Source organism: Pipra filicauda, unplaced genomic scaffold, assembly GCF_003945595.2.
Source record: "Pipra filicauda isolate LSUMZ 115617 unplaced genomic scaffold, ASM394559v2 scaffold202_size1376763_pilon, whole genome shotgun sequence".
Classification (NCBI taxonomy): Eukaryota; Metazoa; Chordata; class Aves; order Passeriformes; family Pipridae; genus Pipra; species Pipra filicauda.
Window position 1 is genome coordinate 1,003,912 of NW_024104313.1, and position 24,819 is coordinate 1,028,730.

The window sequence follows — 24,819 nt, forward strand, 5'->3', positions numbered from 1 at the left end:
AAAATTAAATATAACTTAAAACAAAAAGCAGGGAAAACCACACATCTTCTTTATGACATGACGCTTTGAAAATGCCAATATTTATAGAGAGGAAGTGGGTGTAGCAATGCAGGGCTGAATGTGGAGGGGAAGCTGCAGCAGCACAAGCTTCCGGCTACACGTCTTGGGCCACACTCAGCACTGGTTAATGCTGACCAGGATGTGAGAATCTCACCGGTGTATATGCCCCAGCCAAAGACAATAATTCATAGAATCATAGAATGGTTTGGATCAGAAGAGACATTAAAGATCACCTAGTTCCAGCTCCCTTGCCATGGGCAGGGACACCTTCTACTAGACCAGGTTGTTCAAAGCCTTAACCAGCCTGGCCTTGAACACTTTCAGGGATGGGGCATCCACAGCTTTTCTGGGAAACCTGTTCCAGTGCCTCACCACCCTCACAGTGAAGAATTTCTTTCTAATATCTAATCTAAAAATGCCCTCTGTCCATTTGAAACCATTGCCCCTTATTCTGTCATTTCATGCCCTTGACAATTGTCCCTCTCCAGCTCTCTTGTAGGACCACTTTTAGGTACCGGAAGTGCTCTAAGGTCTCCCTAGAGACTTCACTTCTCTGAGTTCAACAACGCCAGTTCTCTCAGCCTTTTCTCATAGGAGAGATGCTCCAGCCCTCTGATCATCCTCATGGCCCTTCTCTGGATTTGTTTCAACAGGTTTATGTCCTTTTGTAATCTCTTGAGGCTTAACAAGGCCAACTGCAAGGTGATGTACCCAGGTTGGAGCAACCCCCAGTGGAATGAACAGATCGAGAGCAGCCCTGCTGAGAAGGACTTGGGGGTGCTGGTAGATGAGAGGCTTGACATGACCCAGAAAGCCACTTGTAACCTGGGCTGCATCAAAAGCAGCATGGCCTGCAGGTCAAGGGAGGTCATTCTGCCCCTCTGCTCCACTCAGGTGAGACCCCTTCTGGAATACTGCATCCAGCTCTGGGGTCTCCAGCACAGGAATCTTAGAATCATATAATGGCTTGGATTGGAAGGGACCTTAATGATCATTCTAGTTGTCCACATTTGTTGTGGCTGAACCATAAGGCCAATGCCACAGTAATCATGGTCTGAGAGCCAAACATTGCTACCCAGCGCAGAAAAAGCCAAATGCTGCAATAACACAACAGTATTATTTGAAATGCATCAGTCCTTTCTGTCAAGACCACTTGCCAAAGGACTGTAACATATATTGCCCTATTTTGTAAACAGCAATCTCAGAAAGATCTTTCTCAATTGTGAATTTTGTGAACATATTTTGCCCCTATTAGGATGGAAGTAAATTTACACTTAAATTCTAATTTCATCTTCTCTTTGAGCTGTAAAAGGAAGTTCTAGAAAAGGAGCCAGGAAAGTGGATCCTGCTATCTCCACTTTCTGTCAGCACTCACAGCATCTGCTGTGAAATGCCATTGCCCCTCAGGCTAGTTTCTGATATTTCCCACAATATTTTAAATTAGGAGTGTTGCAAATGAAAGACCTGATTCATTGTTTTACAAATTTCTTTTTTTCAGCCCATATAATTCCAGCCAGTTCACTTTTACCATCTTGCAATTAACAAAGTAAGTGTGAGACTGACAAACTTGTCCTAGTGTGACACATCACAGAGTGTTGTCCATCACTTAAAAAGAACACAGCTTAGAAAATCCTCTAGCTCAAACAGATGACTGTACCTCTGAGTAATGTGGTGAGAGAAATTTTCCATTGTGTTTTGCAATGCTGCGCATGATTTTTAATGCCTTCTCCCCCTTTTTGCGTGTAAGGAGCCAACGTGGAGATTCAGGAACCACCCTGTAAGAACACAGAATTCATAAATAGAGCTTTTACCCTGTACCATCATGAGTAAACCAAAGTCTTTTGTCTTTTACTCTGTGTTAGCACAAAATACATAATTTTTCAGTTTTTGTGATATAGAAACTCTTTTGAGGACTGCTTTTCCAGTCAGTCTCCTGTAAAATATGTGATCCTTGTGGACAAGAAAGAAGAAAATAGACTATATCAATGCTCAGCAAAGCTGAAAAATAAGAAATCTAACTATTGTATTTGCACAATGCTTGTCAAAAGTATGATACCCAACAAGCAAAGAAGGTGCCTGTAGAACAGCAGTGAACAATAAAAGTCAACGCTAAGAACATGTAGTAACAGGTATTGGCAGATCAGGAAACTTCTAGTTGTATATAAGATAGACACACACTCAAATGTATACATATTTTATAAACTGAACACAAAGCAATACCACCAACAGGTGTTTCAATTTCTGCTAGCCTAGAGTTAAGATGATTAACAATTTAAAAGTTCACAGCAGGCAACATTTAAGGAAACAATGTGTAGGAAGAGGGTATGTGGGTTAGTTTTGCTGGATCCAGCCCAAAGGACAACCACACCGAGACAGGTGTTTACCATGGCATAGCATTCCACTTTCTCACTGGGACCTGTAGGGCAAGTTCAGACCTGAACTGAATAGGTAATGAGAGGTACAGGTGGGATCTCATGGCTGACGGGAAAAGCAGACTTTGGTCAAGTTAACCTTATAAGCAGAACAGGGTTCTGTGAAGGACCAGCTGTAGCTGATCAGAGAGGCAAACTCTGGGCAGAAAAACAAAAGTAATGTATGTCTGCGATTCACTGATGAAGAATTACAAATGCAAATATCTTCTTCCTAACCTACAACATCTTCCACTCTGAAGACTTGGGACCATAACACGAGTCTTTAGGTGCTTGAATAGCAATGGCAATAATAACAAGAGCAATGACTGCAACATTACCAGTAGTAGAGCAGGAAGATGAAGTTGGGCAGCGAAATGGCCAGCTGGAGTCCCTGCCAGGTGGGAATCAAGTATGCAATTCCAGGGAGAATCATAATCCCCAGGGTAAAGAATATCTGAATCACAATTCCAACAATCCTCTGATCGGAACCAACGATCTCTGTCACTGAGCAGAGAGAAAGCCAAAACAAACAACATAGAAACAAACTTAATTCTAAAGAAGAATATTAGAGGTGGAACACAAGGAAAAATAGTACTGTATCAGGTCACAGGTCTGTCTAGCCCAACATCTTGTTTTCAGCAGTGTAAGCATGTCACCAAGGCTGTTCAGGGCCAACACAGGTGACACCTCCTCATCAATTCAACCACCATTCTTCAGTTAGAGGGTTTTCTGACTGCATGTTTACTACTGAATTACATGGGGCCAGAAGAGGGGTTTAACGCTGCATCATGATCATGGGTAGTGGGAAATTGTTAGTAGTCTCCCTAGTACAGTTTTAGCACATGCTCCAGACAAGAGGATCTTTCAGGCAGGGACTCCAACCAGCAGGTGATACGGACAAGGAGGAAGAGTGTTTAACCATACCTAATAGCTGGTATAGATGGTTGCTGTGAGGGCTAAAGTATGATTCAGCTTGGTTTATTTCCTAGAATGATTATAGACTTTTTTTTTTTAAATCTTTTGACAGATTTTTTATTTTGTGAATGTGTCTGATCGCTCTGAAACCTATGCAAACCCGTGGACAGGACATCCACAGTTGAGATGAGCAATGTACAAAGAAGTGTCTCTTGCTTGTTCCAAAACTATCACCACTACGTAGGCTTCAGAATAAAAGCAGAGGGGTTTATGTCGGTTTACAATACATAGAAAACACTTTTCTAATTTATTTTACTAAAGGAAAAACAATTTTACAGGTAACATTGATTTGTTTCAGCTGGCAACGCAGTGAAATATGACACCATGACTATTTTCATTAACCATTCATCATGTCTGCATAGCTCAGGGGTAACTTCATTGCCTAAACATAGCTGCTTACACTGTCCCAGAAAGAGCTGGGTTGTATATAAAAGCAAAGGGAGGTTCTTGGGGCAGCCTGAAGCATAGATCAATAGCTTTGGGGATGTATTAATGGCAACCATCCTCCTTGTGCAACCAAACCTATAATCTGTATACGCCTCTTAAAAGATATTAGGTTGGTAAATACTCTGGGGGATCCCAGAATGTAAGAGTAGATCCCTGAAGGAATTTAGAGGGAATCACTCTCTCCCAGAGTTATGCACCTTGCTCAGAGCTGTGGTAATATACTGTGCCTCAGGATGTCATATCTCAGAACCTCTCCCTAAAAAGTCAGGCAGTCTGATCTAAGCATTGAAAAACATTCTGTACTGTTAAAGCTTGGACATTTTAAGGATGCCATGGGTCTGTCATAAAACATTTTGCTGGTTAGAGCACTTGCCAAAGTTTCAGGATAAGATCTCAGTTTAAAATTAAGCAGTTCTGTTCTTTCACTGGATCTTGGACTTTAGCTGCTCAGCAGTGTGACATTGTCCAGAAAAACAAGGTGCTTCTGGGCTTTAGATGCTAAGAGGACTAGATAGGAATGTTTGCACATACATCACCACAGTGGTCACAGGTCTCACTGTATCTGTTACATCTGGTTGCAATTCTGCTCTCATTCATCTAAATTCCGCTAGGAATTTTAAGAAGTTGTCATGGGCCTCACAGAAAACACCAATGAGACAAGTTTTTGCACTATATAATGATGTTTTCACTGTGTTTTGTATTATCATAGTAGATTTTTGAATGGCTGATTTTCTTTTTAAGTAAATCTGACATTCCATCTCTAGTAGATGCCTTCCTCAATGTCTTGCTCTTTCATGCCCTATGGCTGCCTTTCTGAACCTGACAGTCATTCAAGATGCCAAAACAATATCCTTTTCTCGTGAAAAGTAAGCTTACTATGTGAGGAGTTTCATTGCTATAGGCTGCAGACTGATAGGCTATAATCCATCAAAGACTCCGTAACCCTGCTCTTTTGATGCTATTTATAAATATGCTTCCTTATTTTTCCCTTTTCAGGAAATAATAATTTTAATATGGACCCTGGTGTCCTGTCTGACACTAATCAAAGTATCTAAGCTAAAGAACGAAAGCAGCGATCAATCATCTGTCCTCCCGGTGAGGAAAAGCAGTTAATTCCTCTGAACACCTGTGGGAGATGTTCAGACTGCCAAAATTAACCATGTCCTTGTTTGTGAATCCAGTTTATTTTGGGTTTAATCTGCAGATTTTTATCATCTTGGTGATCTCCTATGTAATAAGAAAACCTTTATATATGCATATTCCGTTCCTTCACCTCTTAATTGTTGGAGAACAAATGCATTAACTAGGATGGACTTGGGTTACTCATTGTCTGCTGACACCAGGGCCAGTGCTTTGTTAACAAGAAAAAATATCAAGAACAGATATAGTCAGACTGTTTGTACTCCAAAAATTCCTCACTTTTCCTAACCAGGAAAGAAAGAAGATTACAGCTCTCACCAATCACGTAGCATGTCATCCAGGTTCCCTTGCCAAACACGCCTTGGAGAAAACGAAAGATCAAAAGTACAGTAAAATTTGGTGCAAATGCCACTATGATACCACATATCCCAACCCCAAGACAGGACAGCAGGTAGATGAGGATTCTGCCATATCTGTTGAAAAAGGAAAAGAAAGTGAACATCATGAAAAGACAAAGTTTTTTCTTTTTTTTCCCCTGACATTTCATTTTAATGCTAGATCTGAAAGTGCCTTTTTGACACCAGTCTTTTCCAAAGGGTGGTTCTTTAAAACTCTGTAGGGTTGGCCCTTGGAATACAGAACTCTTTTCCCGATGGTAGCTGTCACTATCTTTACGTCACTAATTTTAAAACTGGTGATGCCCTCACCAGAACCCCTTTTGTTTTAGAAAACTGATTGTCTTTTTGTACCTAAACTATGACACATATGTTACAATTCATCTTTTTGATCTGATCGTGTTTTGGATAAGGGCAACTTCTGTTGGGAATTTCTGTTTTCGCAAATTAGTCTCCTAATAATAATTGGAGCCAGCTGTAGGAAAGTCAATCATTCCTACTTTAACTGCTCCATGTGATTTTCTAGGTTTTGTTTAGGTTTCGACTGCTTCTTTTCAAAGTCTGCCTAATGTATTCATGAGTCTCATTTTCCAGCAAGAAAAATAATTATGTGCCCAAGGTAAGCCATAATTTAAAAAAAAAATCTCCCCGCAGTTTTATAGCAACTGTGTCCTGGAACAAAACTAGATCTTTTCTCCATTGTTTTTTTAAGAAGAAGAAACTGTGAAAACTGATATAGTTGTTTATATTACCATAAAGTATTTGTGACAGTATTTGTTTGTTCATTTTGTTTCATGAGAAGAATTAATACAAGACAAAAACCAGGCTATTTTCAACCAGGTCCATTCTTTTGAGTGCTGCCAAGGAGACTAATGGTCTGGCTGCAGCACATTCCCCCAGTGCTGTCAACGTACAACATTCATAGTTCTACAGTACTTACATTATGCTCAATAAAGAAACACTCCTAGATATATTATTTTATTTTAATAATTAGATATAATATCTCTGCTCTTTCACACTCTTAAGGCACTAGTGTCAAATTGCCCAGCCAGACACTGAGCAGAGATATCTTAAATTAGTCAGTGCCATGGCCTCCTTTCTGCCTTGTTTTTTCCCTTTTTATCATATCACTTGGAAAGATGAGGTTTTCCTTAAAAGTACTTTTGTTCGCTAGTTCAAAATTTGTCATCTGAGATGACATTACGGATAAGTCTTTAAGTATTCCTGCCTGCAAAGAAATGGTACTATAATTTATTATTATTAATTACTGCAGATTTGAAAGAAAAATAAAACAGGCAGAAAGAAAGTATTTTATGAACTGAAGAAAAATACTCTGCCATTGAAATAATCAGTGGTGCTCTCAGTCAGTGCATAGGTTGACTACTGTTAAATAGAGTAAAAAGCACAAACTAGGCTCCCTTGTTTACTTTCAGAGCAAAATAGAGCTTATGGGAGCTTCCCACTCTGGAGTAGGTTAGCTACTCAAGCCTGAATATCGCCCATGTCTTTTCAAAGAATCACAGAACTGGTAAGGTTAAGAGAGACTTTTCCCTGGTTTCATCCAGCCCTCTCAGAATTGAGGACCAATTGGCAGGAGCTATGACCTCGGAGGTAAGCATGTGAGTCCAGCTTATGAACAGAGAGAGTTACCACATTGAGCCCCTTCCTTCTTTCCTCAAGTAGCTGCTTGCTTCATCAATGGTGCCTCTTAAACATCCTTCAGTAAACATCAGTCTAGGAAACTCCTCTGAATGCTTCCTTTCTGTTTCTCTGTCTTTCTGCCCTTCCTGAGTCCAGATGTGCACAGGAAACATTGGAAACCACAAGAAAAGCTCATTTCATGACATTTTAAGGTCCAAAGAGGATCAGTAAGTAAGACTGCATAAAGTTTCCAGCCCAAATAGAAGCAAAGATTACATTGGCTGGGTTTTGTTAACACGGGTTGGGGACGTTTATCCAAAATGAATTAAACCTCCAAAATGTTGACACATACCTATCACCTCCCAGCAAACCAAATGATAGCAGAGCCTATACTGTACCTGTCCGCAGCATAGCCCAGGATGAACGCACCAGTCAGAAACCCCAGATTGAGGATGGCCTGTGAGAGATCCAGCATCCAGGCATTGCCACACACAAGATTATACTGTGGGAACAAGGGAGAGGCATAAAACATCTAGGTGGGTTATTTGTCATCCTCAGGGCTAAACATTATAGAAACTGCATAGGTCCACACGGGAAGGGGAAATGGAAAGGAAAGGCGAAAAGGGAATGGGAAGGGTAAGTTCAAATATGCTTGCTCAACAGTAAGCACTGGTGGGCCAGGAAAGCGCAGCCATAGCAAGACTCTTCAAGTGGTTGTGAAGATAGAGAGAGAGCTCCTCCCTGCCAAAAGGCAATTGTCACATCAATTGTCCAGATGTGGAAAGCAAATTGCTCTTCTGCAAACAGTGCTGTTAAATATGTGGCAAAGTCATAACTTTAGTGCAGATTAAGGGTCCTCAGCTATTGCCAGTGAAAACATCAGCTTACAGAGATAGCTTAATTATTTTTCTTAGTGCCTTCTAGATAAAAGCAAAAACATGTGGTCTCTGAGGAAACTGAAAACAGATCTCAGGTCAATTTCAGATACATTGAATATGTATTTTCTTTGTGTAGCTTTCCCATACTTTTCTATTCTTTATACTGCAGCATCCATAACTCCCTAGCACAATAATAGAGATGGGGATGATGATGTGTGGGGGCAAAGGGAAGGGGTAAGTCATTATGGGGAAAAAAGCGAAGAGACTAGGAACTAAAACAAAACTAAAAACAAAGTACTTCTGTGGACAGCATGGCACTGGAAATTACTTTAGAGGTTCTTGGAGAATAAAGGAATACTAAGCACTGCAGACCAAATGGAAGCTGGGAGGTTTCGATCCATACCTGGGGTAATCTTTGGAACAACGAGGCCTCGGGACCAAGGCAAGCCACAGACAACAAAAACTGCCACTATTTACCCTAGAGAAACCCTTTTGCTTTCAGGTATGAGCTGAAAGGAATCTTTTCATCGCTAACAAGGGGGCTGGTCACTGTAGCACACACAGTGTACCACATTTGTGCTCACCAGCACATATACAACACCAGTGCTCAAGCACTGTGCTTGAATGGAGTAGCCACAGGGTGAGCTGGAATGATTAACAGCCTCTTCTGCTATTCACAGTTCTCCAGACTAAAATTTAGTGTCATGATCCTGAGCTCCATCTCAGCCTATTTGCATGCTGAGTAGGTAATGCCCAGCGAGTATTACCTGGGCCTGAGATTTCAGAGATGCCTAACAACCTACAAGGGGCACCTCCTGGGTTTCCAACCTGATAGATATCCCATCTCTGCTGACTTTAAATAAAGTCCTGGTTCTGATGCCAACATCATTACTCCAGGGAGTTTGACTGACCACCTTTCAACCAAGTCAAGCTATCAGCACCTGGCTTCCATTTCTGTAAATCTTGAGCAAGAGCTGCAGAAACTTCTGAGAGGAATAAATGCTGCTCTCAGCTGTCATACTCAAGGGCTATTGCAATGCTTTCCTAAAATAGCCTGAACATGGAGGAGCAATTTCAAATGCTGCTTAACCTCTTGCTTTTTGAAACTATGGTGATCCTAGCAAATAGTATCAAAAGGTGCAGCTTTGGAAAACAGCGGGTTTTTTATGAGGATGATCATTAAAAGAAGATTTTTAGAACACAATGCAATTGCCTGTGCTGATGGCAGAGGTTGGGACTCTCTTTGACCCTTTTTCAAAGAATACATTTATTTTTTAAATAGTTTAATCTCTCTGTACTGTAAACAGGCAATGAATAAACTGTCATGAAAGAAGGCAGGAGAACGAACAGGGGAAAGTATCTTTAACAGAGAGGACTCTTTCGTCTGTACAGCTATTTCCTATTATTTATGTGGCAGCTGAAACTAGCCCTTTGCTAACAATATAGTCAAATATTGTATTATTCTACTAAACAAGAACGTACAGAAAACTTCTAAGGAGCTATGTGCTCTTTCTGAAGCTTAGTGACAATACACTATATTCTCCTAAGTTAGTCCTGCACTTTGTTATTTCTAAGTATTAAAATAACTTGTGGTACAGATAAGCATTTCTGGTTGCTTGACGTAGCGCCCAACATTTAAGTCATCACCCTGCTAGTGTCTTGTTTTTCATTTGCAAACATAACCTTCAGAGGGGAATGTAACCTTTAAAAGAGAATTGCACAGCCTGCAGAGATCTTTTCTTTACCCAAGCCACTTGTCAGACCCACTTCACTGCTTGAGCTGTGACCTGGTTTGGTTGTGTCTGAAAGTTATCCCTATGGAGGAAAAGTATCAGCAACACCTTACCCAGAGTCTTAGACTGCCTTCAGTTAGTTAGTATTCTCCTATATGACACTTCTTCAAAACACCTCCCATGTTCCTTGCTAGAAGGCTCCGCAAAAGGTACTGGCATGGAGCCTCCTCTCTGTTTCTGAACCTTCATATGCCCATCCATGCATGGGCTGATGTTTACACTTCTAAAACATGCTAAAACATTTATTGCAGTGGCAGAGAAAAGGATATGGAAGAGTAAAGGAAAGCCTTAGGTTTTTCTTCCCCTCATCTTAAGCCTATTTGTTAATCTGTGGTGCTGGCTACACCTAGACCCTGTTAAAACCCAGCTAGCTGGCTCCTGATTGCAATCATCAAAGGTGATCTAGCTCAGCTGGCCAGCTCCAGATAAGGGCACATCCTCTCCTCAGCATTGCTATGCTCCTGGCTAAGCCCCTCACTGCACAGGTGCAGGCCCCCAGAACAGCCCTGCAATCCATCTCTGCATTCAATTCTGCACCTGCCTGATTGATTTCTATCCACTGTATGACACAAAGCATTGTGTGCCTGAACACAGCCCCTTTCCGTTTAGGTTGTTGAGTAAAACAAGTTGCACTGCCCAAATTGATAAAACATCCCCTTCTTCACTGCTTTCATCTTAGTCTTGGCAGTGAGCCGCTGTCAAGAGGCAGTCAGCAGGAACCAACTCCTTCAGGACATCACTCTGTAGCATCCTTAATAGACCTGGGAAAAACAGTTTCTTCCACCCTGCCAGCCTTGCAGTACAGGTTGCAATACAACCCTGCTTGGAAATACATCCCTGTGGTGAACAATTTCATACCTGCTAGCAGCTTGAACATCAATGAGATGTTCAGATTTACAGTGGCACTGGTGTGACTTGAAGGAACAGTGCTGTTGTGTTTGCTGATCTCTACAGCAGCAGAAAAGCACCTGAGTGAGATCTCTCTGGGAGAAGTAAGAGGTTTTGCACTAGTTCCCTGTAGCTCATTAGTGGTGTAATATCTGTAGGAAGGAGTGGCAACTGGCTGAGATGGGAACAGAAGAAATGCTTGTACGTGACTAATGACTGGGAAATATGGGGCTCTGGCAACTCATTTCTTCATAACTTTGGCAGAAGGCAAACATTTTACACTTTAGTTTGACATAAAGACTAACCACAAACTTGTAATTCCTGACGCTCTAGAGACCTTTAGTCACCGAGCAAGTCCCAAAACACTTCAGCACACCTATCCCTGGAGAAATATATTGCTTTAAATAACAACATGCCATTAAAAGCTCCTCAAAATGTAGCAACTTTGAGGAGAAGTTTCGAAGCACTTTACTGCCTGTTTCAATTAAATTTCAAAATAATGGATTAAAGCCTTTGGTCTATAAAGAGCTCTACAGTGACTGCCCAGCCCAATTGCAACAGCATATTGAGAGCCCACACACGTTTTAAATGGCATTCATACAGGTGGCCAAACAGAGAATGGTTTACCCTTTGACTCCCAGTGACAAACTGTTTAGGGCAATACTCACCGTTTAAGGAAACCTGGGAAGATGTAGACTGTTCTTGCATGTTCCTTATTTGTTGCTGGGCAGTTCTTCTCCACCTCTTTTGTCCTCTGGCCTTTCAAACTGCTATCTTTCCCAAATCCTTACTGCAACAAACCCCCCTGCAAGTGCATGCAGTGGAAAGGGAGAAATTACCTTCTTTTTCTCTTTCTTTTAAAGCTTCTGTCAGAATGCTAAGGGACAAAGCAACAACACTGTCCTTCTTCATGTCTTGTTTCAAGCTGAGCACTCAACAGGTCAGATGGAGTCAGTCTGTACCCTGCTGCCAGGGGTTGGGGCTGAAGCCCTGAGGGACAGATTAGCGTTTAAACCTTTGCATATTTCTCTCCTATTCATGGCCTAGGGCCCAGCTGGTACCTTTGTGTCCCTGCCACTCAGATCACCTCATTCATTGAGTCTCCTAAGAGAGAAGACCTGTTCTTTCTTTCTTCTTATATCTGTCTAGGGCCAAAACAAGAGGGATGTAGGGAAACTCACCACCTCCTAAAGGAGGAAAAGCAGCAGTTGTACTCAAAACAATAAGAAAAAAAAGCCCAAAACCTCAGCCAGTGCCAGCAGTCTCAATGGCAGTGGCAGAAACACAGCCCCAGTGGCACAACCCCTGCAAGCAACTGCTCAAACGCCTCTCATACAGGGAAAGCTTAGTTAAAGCTTCAAAAGTAATTCAGCAATTGCTGCTCCCTTTGCTCCTCTGTCTGCCCTTTTCCACTTTCCCGCCACCAATTACTATTAATCCCACCATGACAATGGAAAAAACAGGGTACGGCCATGCCAGTAACAAGAGTCATACTAGATAAACAATTGAGGGTGAATTGCGTTGCTTATTGCCTTGGAGGAGGATAGCAAAAGGACCAGCTGTGCTTTCTCCACCGTGAGTTTGGCTGCCATATTATCTCCTTCTCTGAGTGACTATAAAAGCTACAAGACAAACATTTTTGCTTTCCTTATGGGTTTCTCTGCAAATGCTGACTGTTGATTTCTGAGACAGCTGGCGAGCAGAGGATTAAGGAGATTGATTCCCAGCAGGTGCATAGACTGTGTTCAGATGATCCCTTGTACACCTCAGACCTCACACTTTGGCAACAAATTACTGCCAGGTCTCAAAATGACATCATCTACAGCGTTAAGACTTGCTGCAGACAGAGCATATTGGAATCTGCCCCTTCTGCTGAACTTCTCCTGAACTTCTGCCAACAAAGGGTCTAATAAATGCTGCCTAAAATATGCCAGCTGTTCTGTAGTTGCTGGTGACCACATAGACTTCCCTTTTCCTTTCATCCACCACCACTGGCCATTCCACCTGCAGACACAATTTTAGCTCGTGCCCATGCCTCTAGGAGTCACCAAAACAAAAAATATCTGAAAAAAATCCCTTTGCACATTATTTCCAGACACCCTATCGCAGAGTGATAGATTTATCTCCACTGGGATAAAAGAACATAGTGCCAAAGCCCATCAGTATTAAAGATCAGCGACTGCCTCTTCAGCATGGTTTCCTCGGAAAGTTAGGTTTATTAACTTCTGTATGTCCTGGATATATATGTCCTTCAAAAGGCTCACCCAGAAGGAGACAGCAAGCAACACACTTCCTGTTTCAAGTGTTATGGAGCTCAGGGAGTGAGCTGGGCTCTTTTCCAGACCTCTGTGCCAGACCATGAAGCTGTGGCCCTCCTGGTCCACTACAGCCCCTCAGCACCCCTCCTCTTCCTCCTTCTCCATCTGCTGCTCAGAAACATAGGCCTTTCCTGCTCTCCTCCCACTGTAAGAGCTGCTGCTGTCACCAGCCTTCCCTCCCAAGCAGTGCCAGCCACCTGCTTTGACCAGCATCATTTCAGGTGGCACCAGCTGGCATGAACCTGGAATATATTTAGCTTGATAATTACCCCCTCAGCCCTCCTCTCCAAGCAAAATCTGAGAAGCTACTGCATTCCTATGCTGCATCTGATGCATGCAGCCCTGTCTTCCATTTTCACAAGATGTGCAAGACCCACTCAATCAAACTGGAGCAGATTGCATTTGGCCAAAGTCCTCTGCACAGATCCACCACCTGCAACACTGCTGTGTCTTGAAATGATAGCTCAAAACCTTTGCATCAACCCAAATCAACCCAGGTCTGGTTTGCTCAACTTTAATTTGGGCACCACAGCAATGGGCTGTGTGTGCAGCACCAGTGGACAACTACTCATCTAACCTGGATTGCCCTCACAGAAAAGCCTAACCTAAAACAGTGGGGCACAGAGACCCTTAGGTGTGCCACTACAGAAGTAGGGACCTACTGTCAGAGACAGTTAGACATCAAAAGAAGACTTTGAGAGGGAATCTTTAGCAATGTTCTGTTGCTAAATGTTTAGCAATATTCTGTTTTGTTCTAGATCAAACTAGCTGGCTTAGCCATGTGCTCCTGTGATGATTTCTTAATACAATTTGCTCTTCTCCCAAATGTTGAAGGACGAAAGCCCTGGTATGTTCTCCCAGCATCCTGCTGTACCCCAGCACTGAGAAGCAGGAGTCCTGCACCAGCAGGTGATGCAGCAGGCATCCCAGGTGCTGCTTACAAAGTAATGTGTGCTTTTTATCAATCCACATTCCCCTTTTTCTTTTGCTTCCTTCTGCTGATGCTTCCACAAAAGCCTTTGCAGTAGACAGCTAAGATAAGAGAATGGCAAGTGAGCAACGTGATCAATGAAATCAGGTACTGCAATGCCATTCATTTCACAATTCCTCATAAATCAGTCCATTCGGCCACATGATTTGACTTCTGAAAGGTGCTCAGAACTTATTGCAGTAGCCTGTAGTTTGGCTGCCAGATCTGCTGTGTGATACGACATCTTGTCCCAGAGAAACACACACCTGCTTTTGCCCTCTACCTCCCCTGTCACAGCACAAATCCACACTGGGTGTGTGCATGCCATAGGCGTGGAAGAGCTCCTTCAGTACACTGACTTTTTTTCCCTCTCTTCTCTTTTTCTCCCTGAACATATGTCTGTGAGATTGTCACATAACCCATCCTTTCAACTTTGTCTCCTTGGTCACTTCCACTGTTGATTCAGTGAGACATAAAGTACCAGAAATCTTTAGTTGAAAGAAACAAAAATATTTCTGCACATGTGGACAAAATGAAGCATTTGCAAGCAGATGGATGAGAACAAAAGTATTTGGTGAGTTGATTAAACAGAGCAAAAATGTGCCTAAATTGAGTCACACTTTGTTAGAGAAAACTCAGCTGAGAAAAAGGACACTAAATTAAATCTGGGATTTAAATTGTCTTTGCTGAATGTATAACTCATTAACAAGATATCAAACTCCTTTTAGTAGCTGATCTCAAAGCAACTGAGCCAGGACATGCATGCTACAAACTTCCTTTTTAAATGAAGAAATCAAGCATTGTAGGATGTGATTTATCCAGAAAATGTTGCAAAACTGGAAACTGGTTGCAAGTGCCACAAGTCATAGCCCAGCACCCCTCATCCGAGGTGCACCCAGCCAGCAAGACTCTAGGAGTCACAGTGACACTGATGGTGCAACCTGCTGCCCCAGCATAGGGTAGAGACAGTCCCAGCCTGTCTCTCCTTGCAGACTGTTGCTCCACAGTTTTCCCAATAAGCACCTTTGGGGGCATGGGTGGGGAGTGCTTCCCCAGCATCCCTTCATCCCTTCTCCCTGCCCTGGCTCTGGAGAGTCTCCCCAGCAGAGGAGAGGGAAGAAAGTGCAGATGGGCAAGGCATTTGTCTGAGATCATTGAACTTTTCACTTCTATTTATTGCTGCAACACAAACACTGGTTATCTTCTCCCTTACTGTACCCAATGGCTCACTAGAAAATCACACTGATTTTGCTGGATATACAAATTGCTGCCATAAATGGACTCTGAGCACCATCTTATAGACACAAACTACATGCTTTCATCTACAGCAAGGCTGAAGGGGGGGAAAAATTATGAACAAAAGAGGAATCTCTATACTTTTGTTTTTAAGGCGTAGCCAGGCTGGAGCTCTCAGGCAGCATTTGTCCTCCTGCCCACCCAGTCCCAGCTACCACTGCCAGCACAGGCAGAAACACATCATTATTAGGGACCAAAGTTTGACACCAGCTCCCTGCATGTCATTTGTGGCCCTCTGAGCAGCCTTGATTTCAGTGATCACACACATAAGCCAGTTCTGAACCTTTGCCCAAGGGCCAGGGCCAGTCAGGTGCTCCGATTTCTCTTTTCCTGAACACAGACCCTGGCTAAGCTGCTCAGGTTGTGTATGGTGCTGAAAGAATGAAGCTACTGCTCTGGAGAGACTTAAGCCTACAAGTGGATAAAGCAGTCTCAGCTGGATGGGAAAAAGATGATGAATTGAAAAGTCAGGATAGGCATCTCTTTTCAATTCAGTGTTTGCTCAGGGCTTTGCCTGCTGTGCCCTGCTGTGTGTTTTGGAGGACACAGCACTAGTGCAAGTACCCAGTTAAAAACCACAGTGGGAGGCTCATGAGACAGAGAGGAACTAGAGCCCTCAGCTGTACTGACACATTTTGCAGTGCACCTTGATGAGCCAATCCTTCTAAGTACATTGTGTTTTTCATCACTGCATGAGTGACAATTACTGTGTAGGATGACCTTAAAATACACACTCCTAGTGTGTAGACTGTATTTTGGAGCCAGACCACAGCCCATCCACATGATTACAGATTACACAGAGGATCTCCTAGGAAAGCATCTCCAATTGTCTTTGCAGCCTCACTAGGAAACCACTACATTTGTAAGTGCTTACCACTAGTGGTAATAGCCTGTGGTTCTCTGATACCAACATTCAGGAAAAGCTGAATGATAGCTTTGGGCAATAATGTGTGTTTGGTTTGGTTTTTTTTCTTTAGTAAGCACAATCATTTTTGCTGACTCCTGCCAGATCTCAGAAGGACAGTCTGCCACCAGTTGTTTTTTGTTACCTACAGACTTAAACATTCAGTACTGGAAATACAAAGAACAGATAATATACAGTGATCCAGGTGAGCAAGTACACTTGGAGTTTACAGCATCAAAGTTTCTGGCCCAAAACTGAGCATCAGAAGCCTCAGCTGCAAGGCAAGACTTAAGTCTCTATTTTAATCTGACATTCCTCTAGAGACAGAGCAATCTCTGCGCAGGGTATTTGGCTTTGCATGGGGTGCTTGGCTTTGGGTAGCCACCTTTCAGATCAGCTCACCTTTCCCTAAAAGCCTGATGCCAGCACTTGATCATACTTATTGTCCTGATTTGCTTATGACTCAAAATGAAACAAATCCAGAAAAGAAAACCAGCCACCAAAGTAACGACCCTCACAGTGCCAATCCCATTTTAATGCTGCAATCCCACACCAGGATGGATGCTGCTAATTAGAGGATGGGGGTTTTCCTTACCTCGCTGATGAGGGATGAGTGGGGCTGTTCATACACCCAGTTATCATGGCAAGTGGTGAGTGGCAGGTGGCCCATGCTGTGATTGCCATAGTGGGCGAGTGAGCTGGCGCAGCTGACGGAGTCATCCCATGCGACATCCAGCCTCTCACACTCCCCGCTGGAAGACTTGTTCCCCAGGTGCAGGGGTAGTACTGTGAAGTTTCGTTCCTCTTCCAGCGTCCAGCCACATCGTTTACTTAATTCAGCTGCCCCAGGGATCCTGCACCAGAAGTTCTCTGGTGCCCGCCCAAGGAAAACCACGCTTGCAAACAGGGAAGAAAAAGTTATGCCTGTCTGGCTAAGGAGGAAAAAGACCCTCTTTTGAAATCTTCCGAATTCCCCAGCTTCCTTCAAAACCTCATCAAAAGATGGCATTATGTGAGGTGGTCTGTCCACACAGAGACACAGAGACACGCAGAGACAGACACGCGGGTGTGCAGCGCTGCCGGTAGCATGAGCGAAGCCGGAGCGGGGCGCAGCTGCAGGCAGGCCACACGTGAGGAGACTCAGGGCATGTTAAGTGGCACAAGGCTTACACACGGCCGGGAGAAGTGAGAGCTAAAGAGCGCAAACATATTGTAGGAGAGGAGGGGCGTGCATTTCCTATTCATCCCGAATGTTAAACAGATTATGTAATAAACCCAGTTAACTCCTTCGGGGCCAGTGAGGCGCAAATGCCAGCTCCCACTGTGGCTGAGATAAATAGGTGCAAGGATAAAGCAGAGAGTTAAATGGAAAAGAGTGCAGAAGCTGTTGTAAAAAGCAGCAGCGAGTGATGCAGGCTCTATGGGATGGCAGGGGCAGGAAGAAAGTTGTTCCAAAGAGACCTATGATCTTTCCTTCAGCAAATAGAAGTTAATACTGTGGTGAAGTTTAATTACTTCTCCAAAGCACTACTTCAGTAACTGTACAGATTTATTTTGCAAGAGCCTTTCCCTTCTGTAGCATAAATAAAGTGAGTCACAAACCACAACAATTTAAAACCTACGCTTTTTCTTTTAAAATTTGATCTACCTGTTCAAGAAGGCTTTTATATGACCTTGCTAATTTTCATTTCACAAAATCTTCCAAATATTTAAGAGAGAAATGACAGTGTTTCTTACTCAAAAATTAATGGAAAACAAGTTATTTCACTTTTTTACTCAGCCATTTGTTTGAGGGTGGAGAGAAGGGTGCATTTTGTGTGCATGTGAGCACATCTTGTGCAGAACTCCCTAAATCAAATCAGATATGCAACAGTGTGGTTTTTTGGGCTTTGTTCAAGACCATGAGGTCCATGGCCACTCTATTTTATTGTGAGAAGGAGGAAAGGGACAGCACCTATCAAAGATGTTTCCTGTAACACCTTGTCTCTTTATCTACCACTTTGACCATGTGTGTCTATGGTTTTGAAGCAAAGTACAATTTCTAAACCAGTTAGATCTAGATCAAGGAAGGCTTTGATTACAATACAGGCTATCTGACATGAGGTTTTTACCAGACATGAAGACTGATGCTGTGCCATGAGCTCAGCAAAAATGTAGATTACTAGATGGGTGCACTGCTGTGCTTGTATCAGAACATGATTTTAAGGGAATTTTGTTTGATGCCTGGTTATGATGTTTTGTAGTAATCAAGCTTAGAGGCCATGAATGCATCACCTTTGGCTCCAGGTCTGTGCCTGAGGAGGTGGGGAACTCTGAATTCAAACAAGAGAAGCTCTTTTATCCCAACGGGGCTAGTTAACTAGGACGTCAATCATGGTGAGATGTCAAAGGTAACATGTTTTTTTCTGACAGCTTCCAGTGTTTAGGGAGAAGTCTCTGTAGAGACCACCACAAAGATACGAAATGGGGACAGAACCTGATAATCAGCCTGTGGACTGCTCTCACAGCTCTGCTCTAGGGTTTATTAAACAACCACTGTTCTTCGAGCCTTACCCCAATAAAAAAATGTTGCTTGTACCTCTGTTGAATATTACCATAGAATCATAGAATGCTTTGGGTTGGAAGAGACCTTGGAGATCATCTAGTTCCAACCCCCCTGCCATGGGCAAGGACACCTTCCACTATTACACTAAAGAATACTAGCTCAACTCTGAATCATAAGGGTTATTCCCCTGTATGCCATGTATGACTGTAGCTGTGCTTGGCATTTTACCTGTTTCGGAAACCCATTGGCCACTTCTCATCAGTGGAGTTAGACCAGATTCATTTGAGGGAAAATTCAGTCCACTTTTGCAACATTGCTTCTGGAGCTACTTACTTTCCCAAAAGAAAGCATGATCTAGTGGCTGATTGTCAAAATTTCACACATCTCATCCATTTTGCTCTTTTCATGCATAGCATATGCATTGCAGTCTATCAGACCAGAAGCCAGAAAGCCTAGCAGCTGAGAGAGATCAGCACTAAGGTCATGGCAGCAAACATCTGGGAGTCTCCCTAACATTCCCCACAGCTACACTGCTGGTCATACAGGCAAAGATTCATTCAGCAAAATCATTTCAACTGCCTGGCATATGTGATGTCGAAGTGACCTTGGTTCCTCAATGTTAACCTGTGTTTTCAGTTCTCCGTCCAAAAAAGCGCTTATCAATATTTGCCACCATATCAGTGCACTGCAAGGCTCCAGTTTGTCAAAGAAATCTAAAATATCCCAGTGACAGCTGCATGAGAGTGTGCATTAGTGAATTTATTCTATAGAAAGCAATTCCCAGCTTCCACATGGTTTTCCTGGAACTTTAGTTTTGCATGCTGTGAGAGCCGAACACATCTAAGGACAGGAAGATGATGGGTTTGTATACAAAGCCTGTAACTGTAACCTTATGAAAGAGTGCCTTAAAATCTTTGAAGACAGATCTCAGGGTCAAAGCATCATTTTAAACATTTTATTCTATGCATCCAGTAAAAAATTATGCTTTTTAATACTGGGAAAGAAGTAAGGGAAGAAAGAGCTAAGGAAGATGACCAGTGAAAAAGTCAGAAGCAATAAAAATAGATGTGGAGAACATAAAGAGAGAGGGGGAACAGTGGAAAGGCAGCAAGCCAGGGAAAGAGCAGTTGCAGAAGTGGTGATGAAAGAGGAGCAGAGGAGAAAGAGATATAGAAGTAGAACTAAATTACAATCATGCACATCTTCACTTGAAGCTCTGTTTAGAAGCCCAAATGTCACAGCTATTTCAGGCACAGAATGAAAACTATGTAGTGTAGAGAGGAAGGCACATACACTCCCTGTACACACGTGGCACTAGACTGCCATTTATACATGCCTAGATGACAGCATGAGATATTTGGATCAATACCTACTCTGACTGAATCCTAGAAAGTTAAAACTTTACTGCAACACCCTGGATAACCTTTGCCGGTGCATCAGATAATCACTTAAAAACCTCAAAGTCCTCTTTGAGACACTGTAGGCAATGGGGCAGTGACATCAGCCACTTTGCAGGCACCTGAGGACACCATCCTACATAACAGCACTGATAGAGTTATGCGGTTCCATGATAAAGTTACGCAGAAAGCCCCTACAAACATATGCCTCTTGCTAAACAAAAGAGGGCCTGTGAACAAGCTTGGGCAGTAATCATTCACCCTGACTGTTATCTCACTGCTTGCTAAAGCTTCATATTGCACCAAATATTTGTCCCCCAGACAAAACTACCGAAGACTAGATAGCTCTAAGCAGCAGGGGTGCAAACCAGTCAGCTTCACTCCTAGGGCCAGGAGACTGCCTACACCATCCTTTTCTTCCACTCTCCATGCCAGGAGTAGGGGTGGGGATCTCCACAGCCCTGCATTTGGGGACTACCCATGCCTACCCTAACTGGTGACCCTGTAGAAGAGACTGCAATAGGGAGCCAGGCAGTAGCAGCTCAAAGTACATTGCACAGATGTTAATGGCAAAGCTTGGTTCACAGCAGAAGATGACAGGAACAGAAAAAATATAGGAGCACAGTGTTGGAGATTAAATAAATAGTGGATTTTTTCAGATCAGAGTGAGCCTCTTCATGGGCCAATTAGAGATGTTTACGCTCCCCTCTCTCACACATGGCACAATTACATTCCAGGTCAGGACACTAAATTACATGCAGCTTTTTCTGGAGAGTTCCTGTATTTTGGCTTTTTTTGCTGTTTTCTTCCCCTTCACTTTATTAATCTTTCTTCTTCCTCCCACACCCACTTTCATCATCTTCTTTTATCTCCCCCTTTCTCTTCTTCCACATTTCCTCTTTTTCTTCCAAAAAGGTGGCAACTCTACTCAATGAAATATGTCCTTTCCCAGGCCTCCAGCTCAACTTAGTGAGCTGTAGGCTGACTTGGAGACATGGGAAAAGTCAATTCCAATCAACAGGGTTTCCACCTTTTGGCAATTCATGAAAGCAATGCACAATGCATTATACTCCCCTCCCTCACTATTTCCATGGACTTTAGGCTATTTTTACCATCTTGGCTCCAAGAACAAATATAAAGAAATTTAGTTCTAAGAACTGTAGCATACAACAAACAACAACCAGCAGGATCTGTACTCATTGCTAAGACAGCAGCTGAAACAGCAGAGGAAAATGGGGACATGGGAAGAGAAGGGAAAATCCAAACAAGGAGGGGGGGAAATGTAGAGAGTGAAAGGAAAAACAAAACAGGAGCAAAGAGGTTCCTGTTTCTCTCCTCACAGGAGAGGAAAAACCAGACCAGTAGTGGCCACACTGAAGACAGATCGTATCTGTCATTTTGAGCACATGTAGGTAAAAATCTTACAGCAAGAGAGGAAGCCATTCTAAATCTGTAGCCTGTGCTCATTCTCACAGCCTCTGCTTTTCCTCCTGCTGCCACAGTGCAGAGGATGGGAGGAACATGGGGTTTAGGTGCCCACAGCCCCTCAGGCTCCCCCAGACACATTCCAAACAGCAAGGTCTCCCTCCCTGACACAGCACACCTCTCCTTGCACAGGCTCTTTCTTGGTGTAAAGCATTCTCTGCTGCAAGGCAAGTGGGATTCTGGTGGGTCTGTGCTTTATTACCCAAATCCAGTGCTGTTTCACCACCACAGTGCTTGCAAAGTTCCTCTTTGCCTGTTGGAGAAGATCAGGTACCACACATTTGGGTGCTTTCAGACAGCCTTCCTCACTGACTTTAAACCTACTTAGGGAAAGCAGCAGAAATACGTGGCACTCCATGCACATGTGGGAACACCTGCTTGTCGGGATTTCAGCTCAGGATCTGAGACAGGCTGAGAAACTGAAAGGGCTCATCAGATTCTCCAAGGCCAGACGAAGGAAGGGAAGACAGAGGAAAAGGGGTTCCTATACACACATTTTCACAGTCTATATATGGCTTCCCTCATCCTTTTGCTCTTCACCAGTCACTCTGGAGGCCAGTGGAGAGGTTACACCAGGCTCTACCTTCCTGTTCAGATAAATATATCCTAATCCCACAGCATGTTTATCAGGATCCTTGCTAATGGCTCAGAAGAAACAAGTGTTTCAGCCATAAGATTAGACAAGCTGAGTTCACCAGAGGCTATTTCACACAATGGAACAAACAAAGTATTTTCCAGAGAAAGGTGTAAAGGCTTGCTAAAAAAAAAATAAAACATTCCCCTCTCATGTTATTAGACAACTGTAAATCATAAGGTTGCTTCCCCTCACAGCTGCACCTGCCTAAAGTTCTACCTGGAAAGATGGCAAAAATCACGTCGATTCTGTTTGTGATTCCTCATCATTGCATATCCCTTCCCTGTGATTCACTTTCCATCAAGTTTGGAAGCAAATATTTCCAAATACTAAGAAAATGGCTTTGCATTAAAGGTTCTAGATCCATTTTGTGAGAATAAAGGTGAAACTTTTAAACCTTATCAAGGATAGTGTCAATGCAATGAAGAGTTCTGGGGGTGCCCCTCTTTAGCTATATGTTTCCCTAGATATTTCTGAAGGGGGACTTCTACTAAAAAAAAAGGAGAAAAAAACCACACATGAAAACCCTTGCAGAGTTTCTAGCATTAGTCTTTTTTGTCTCCCTTCAGACAGTTTCCCAGTGTGCTGTTATAATGAATATTCCCAACAAGCCTTTTTTGTGGCCTTTCTAATGCATTTTTTTTGCTGATAACTCTTGGGAATGTAAAAGGCCACTAAGCTGGTCAGTGTAACAAAAATGCTAGCATTCATATATATGAAAAGGTAATAGAGCAATTCTCCTACAACACCACTGTCCATCTTATGGGCAACTTTGCGTAGAAGCAGTATGATCTGATATAGAAGATAATTCAGGTTCAAAATACTGCATGAGCCTTAATATCTAGATGATCAAACTCCTCACAGGAGAATTAACATACATTTCATATTTATGTGAAATATTATTTAACCTCAGCAAATTCCATTTCTGTCTTTCCAAGACAGTAACAAATTATTTTTAACACCACTGAAAAAGAACTGAGAAACAGCTCTGCAGAAACTGAAAAAAAATCCTGCAGGAGCAGAGTAAATTCAGAGCAGCAGCAGAGACCCAGTGCACTCCAAATGCATCAGCAAAAGTTCAAGTCATCCTGAAAGTATGGATGGGAACTAGTAATTCCTCAGTGCTTTTCTCTAATCTTCCTGTAGCTGTTTTTGGAAATCCTTAGTGGTAACAAGCTATTTATAGTTCACTCTGTTTTTGTAGTTTATCTCTGCTGTAACATTGTGTCCTTTGTCCTAGCCGCACAATAACACAAAGGAATTCTTTACAGCTAGGTTCTCACCTCCTGCTCGATTAGCATGTTTTATTAATAGGAAGATGGACTGGACCACTTTCATCAGGGCATTTAGCTGGACATACATGCTTTCTGTTCAAGATCCAACACTTAGCATACTACTTTAAATGGGCATTTTTGGATATGTGGCCCTACCACAGGGTACTTCAGTTGCTCAGTACTTTCAGTTGTTTTAATGTTTATTTGATTTTAAATGTCAGTATATTTATTACACAGGATTTATTATATTTTCCCTTCCATAATAAATGTTCCTGAGTGTATTTAAGAAAACATATAAATACCTAAATATCTGACGTGGAGATGCAAGGCAAGATTGATTCAATAAACATTAAAAAATCAAGGAATTGTTTTCATTCGTCCGAGTTGCCAAATTCCTGAGCAAGTAGATGAAATGAAAAAAAGGCCAGTTCAAACTGAGTGTATTTGGAAAGGGTGCAGCAGCTGTATCCACTTTCCCATGAAACAATTCCACAGTGAGTGAATGGAAAGTGTAACACCTGCATCTTGGATTGCTGGGCCAGCTAAAATAATGCAGGTGGCACAGGAAGTCCTGGAGAAGGTTTCTGTATTTCTAGGCTGAGCTTTCATCATCAGGGTCTGCAGACCAAACCCAGACCTTAACAGAGGACCCTGCATAAGCAGATTACAGCGATCAGAAAACTTGGAAAGGTGGTCCCTGGCAGTGTCACCATGACGCAGCAGGTGGAAAGCCCTTGGCACTGGGAACTGGAAGGCATTGTCTGCAAAAGACTGTTCTTCCTACTGGCAAGGTTGCTCCCATTGGCAGCTGACCTCAGCAGAAGGTGTGCAACCCTTGATTCAACCCTTGCAGCCATGCAGTAGCCAAGAGCTGGGACTACCGGATGATGAAGGGACACTATCAACCACAGACAAGGAATGGGACCACTGCTGATCCCAGCTCCATGCTGGGAATGGGGAATTTGGGAGGTCTTGGAAAGTCTGGGACAGGGGCATTCACTGCCATGATGGGTAGCCCTCCTGGGGGCAGGCCTACCATCCATCCTTCAGGATGGCTAATATTTCCAGTCCCACATATCTGCTCCTCTGCACTGAGATGAGGAGATGGGGAACAGACTGGTTTCGGTAAACAAAAAGTTCCCAGACTAACTGCCAGCTCCTTGGAACTTAGATTTAGGAGACTAATCCAGAGATGAACTTTATGAAAAGATTATTTAGAGAAATGGTTCATATGGTATTTTTAGCAAAATGATAGCTGAAGAAAAGCAAAAGTGATTTACTTTGGGTTTGTTTAATAAATGAAAACAGCAACGTTACCATATAATTTCCATATATGCATCAGTATGGCTCCTGATGCCATCCTGACCC

At 42.8% G+C, this 24,819-nt stretch overlaps 1 protein-coding gene across 1 annotated transcript in view; it reads right to left on the reverse strand.

Moving 5' to 3' along the window:
• Positions 1 to 17,259, reverse strand: part of SLC22A3 (solute carrier family 22 member 3) — a 28,818-nt gene extending 11,559 nt beyond the window's left edge. The window contains exons 1-5 of the mRNA XM_027729528.2: positions 16,712 to 17,259; positions 7,468 to 7,571; positions 5,352 to 5,506; positions 2,810 to 2,975; positions 1,718 to 1,835 (exon numbers count right to left, since the gene is read on the reverse strand). Of these exons, the coding sequence (XP_027585329.1) occupies positions 1,718 to 1,835; positions 2,810 to 2,975; positions 5,352 to 5,506; positions 7,468 to 7,571; positions 16,712 to 17,125 (957 nt within the window). The 5' untranslated portion in view covers positions 17,126 to 17,259. The remainder of the gene's footprint in view (positions 1 to 1,717; positions 1,836 to 2,809; positions 2,976 to 5,351; positions 5,507 to 7,467; positions 7,572 to 16,711) is intronic.
• Between the last annotated feature and the right edge of the window lie 7,560 nt (positions 17,260 to 24,819).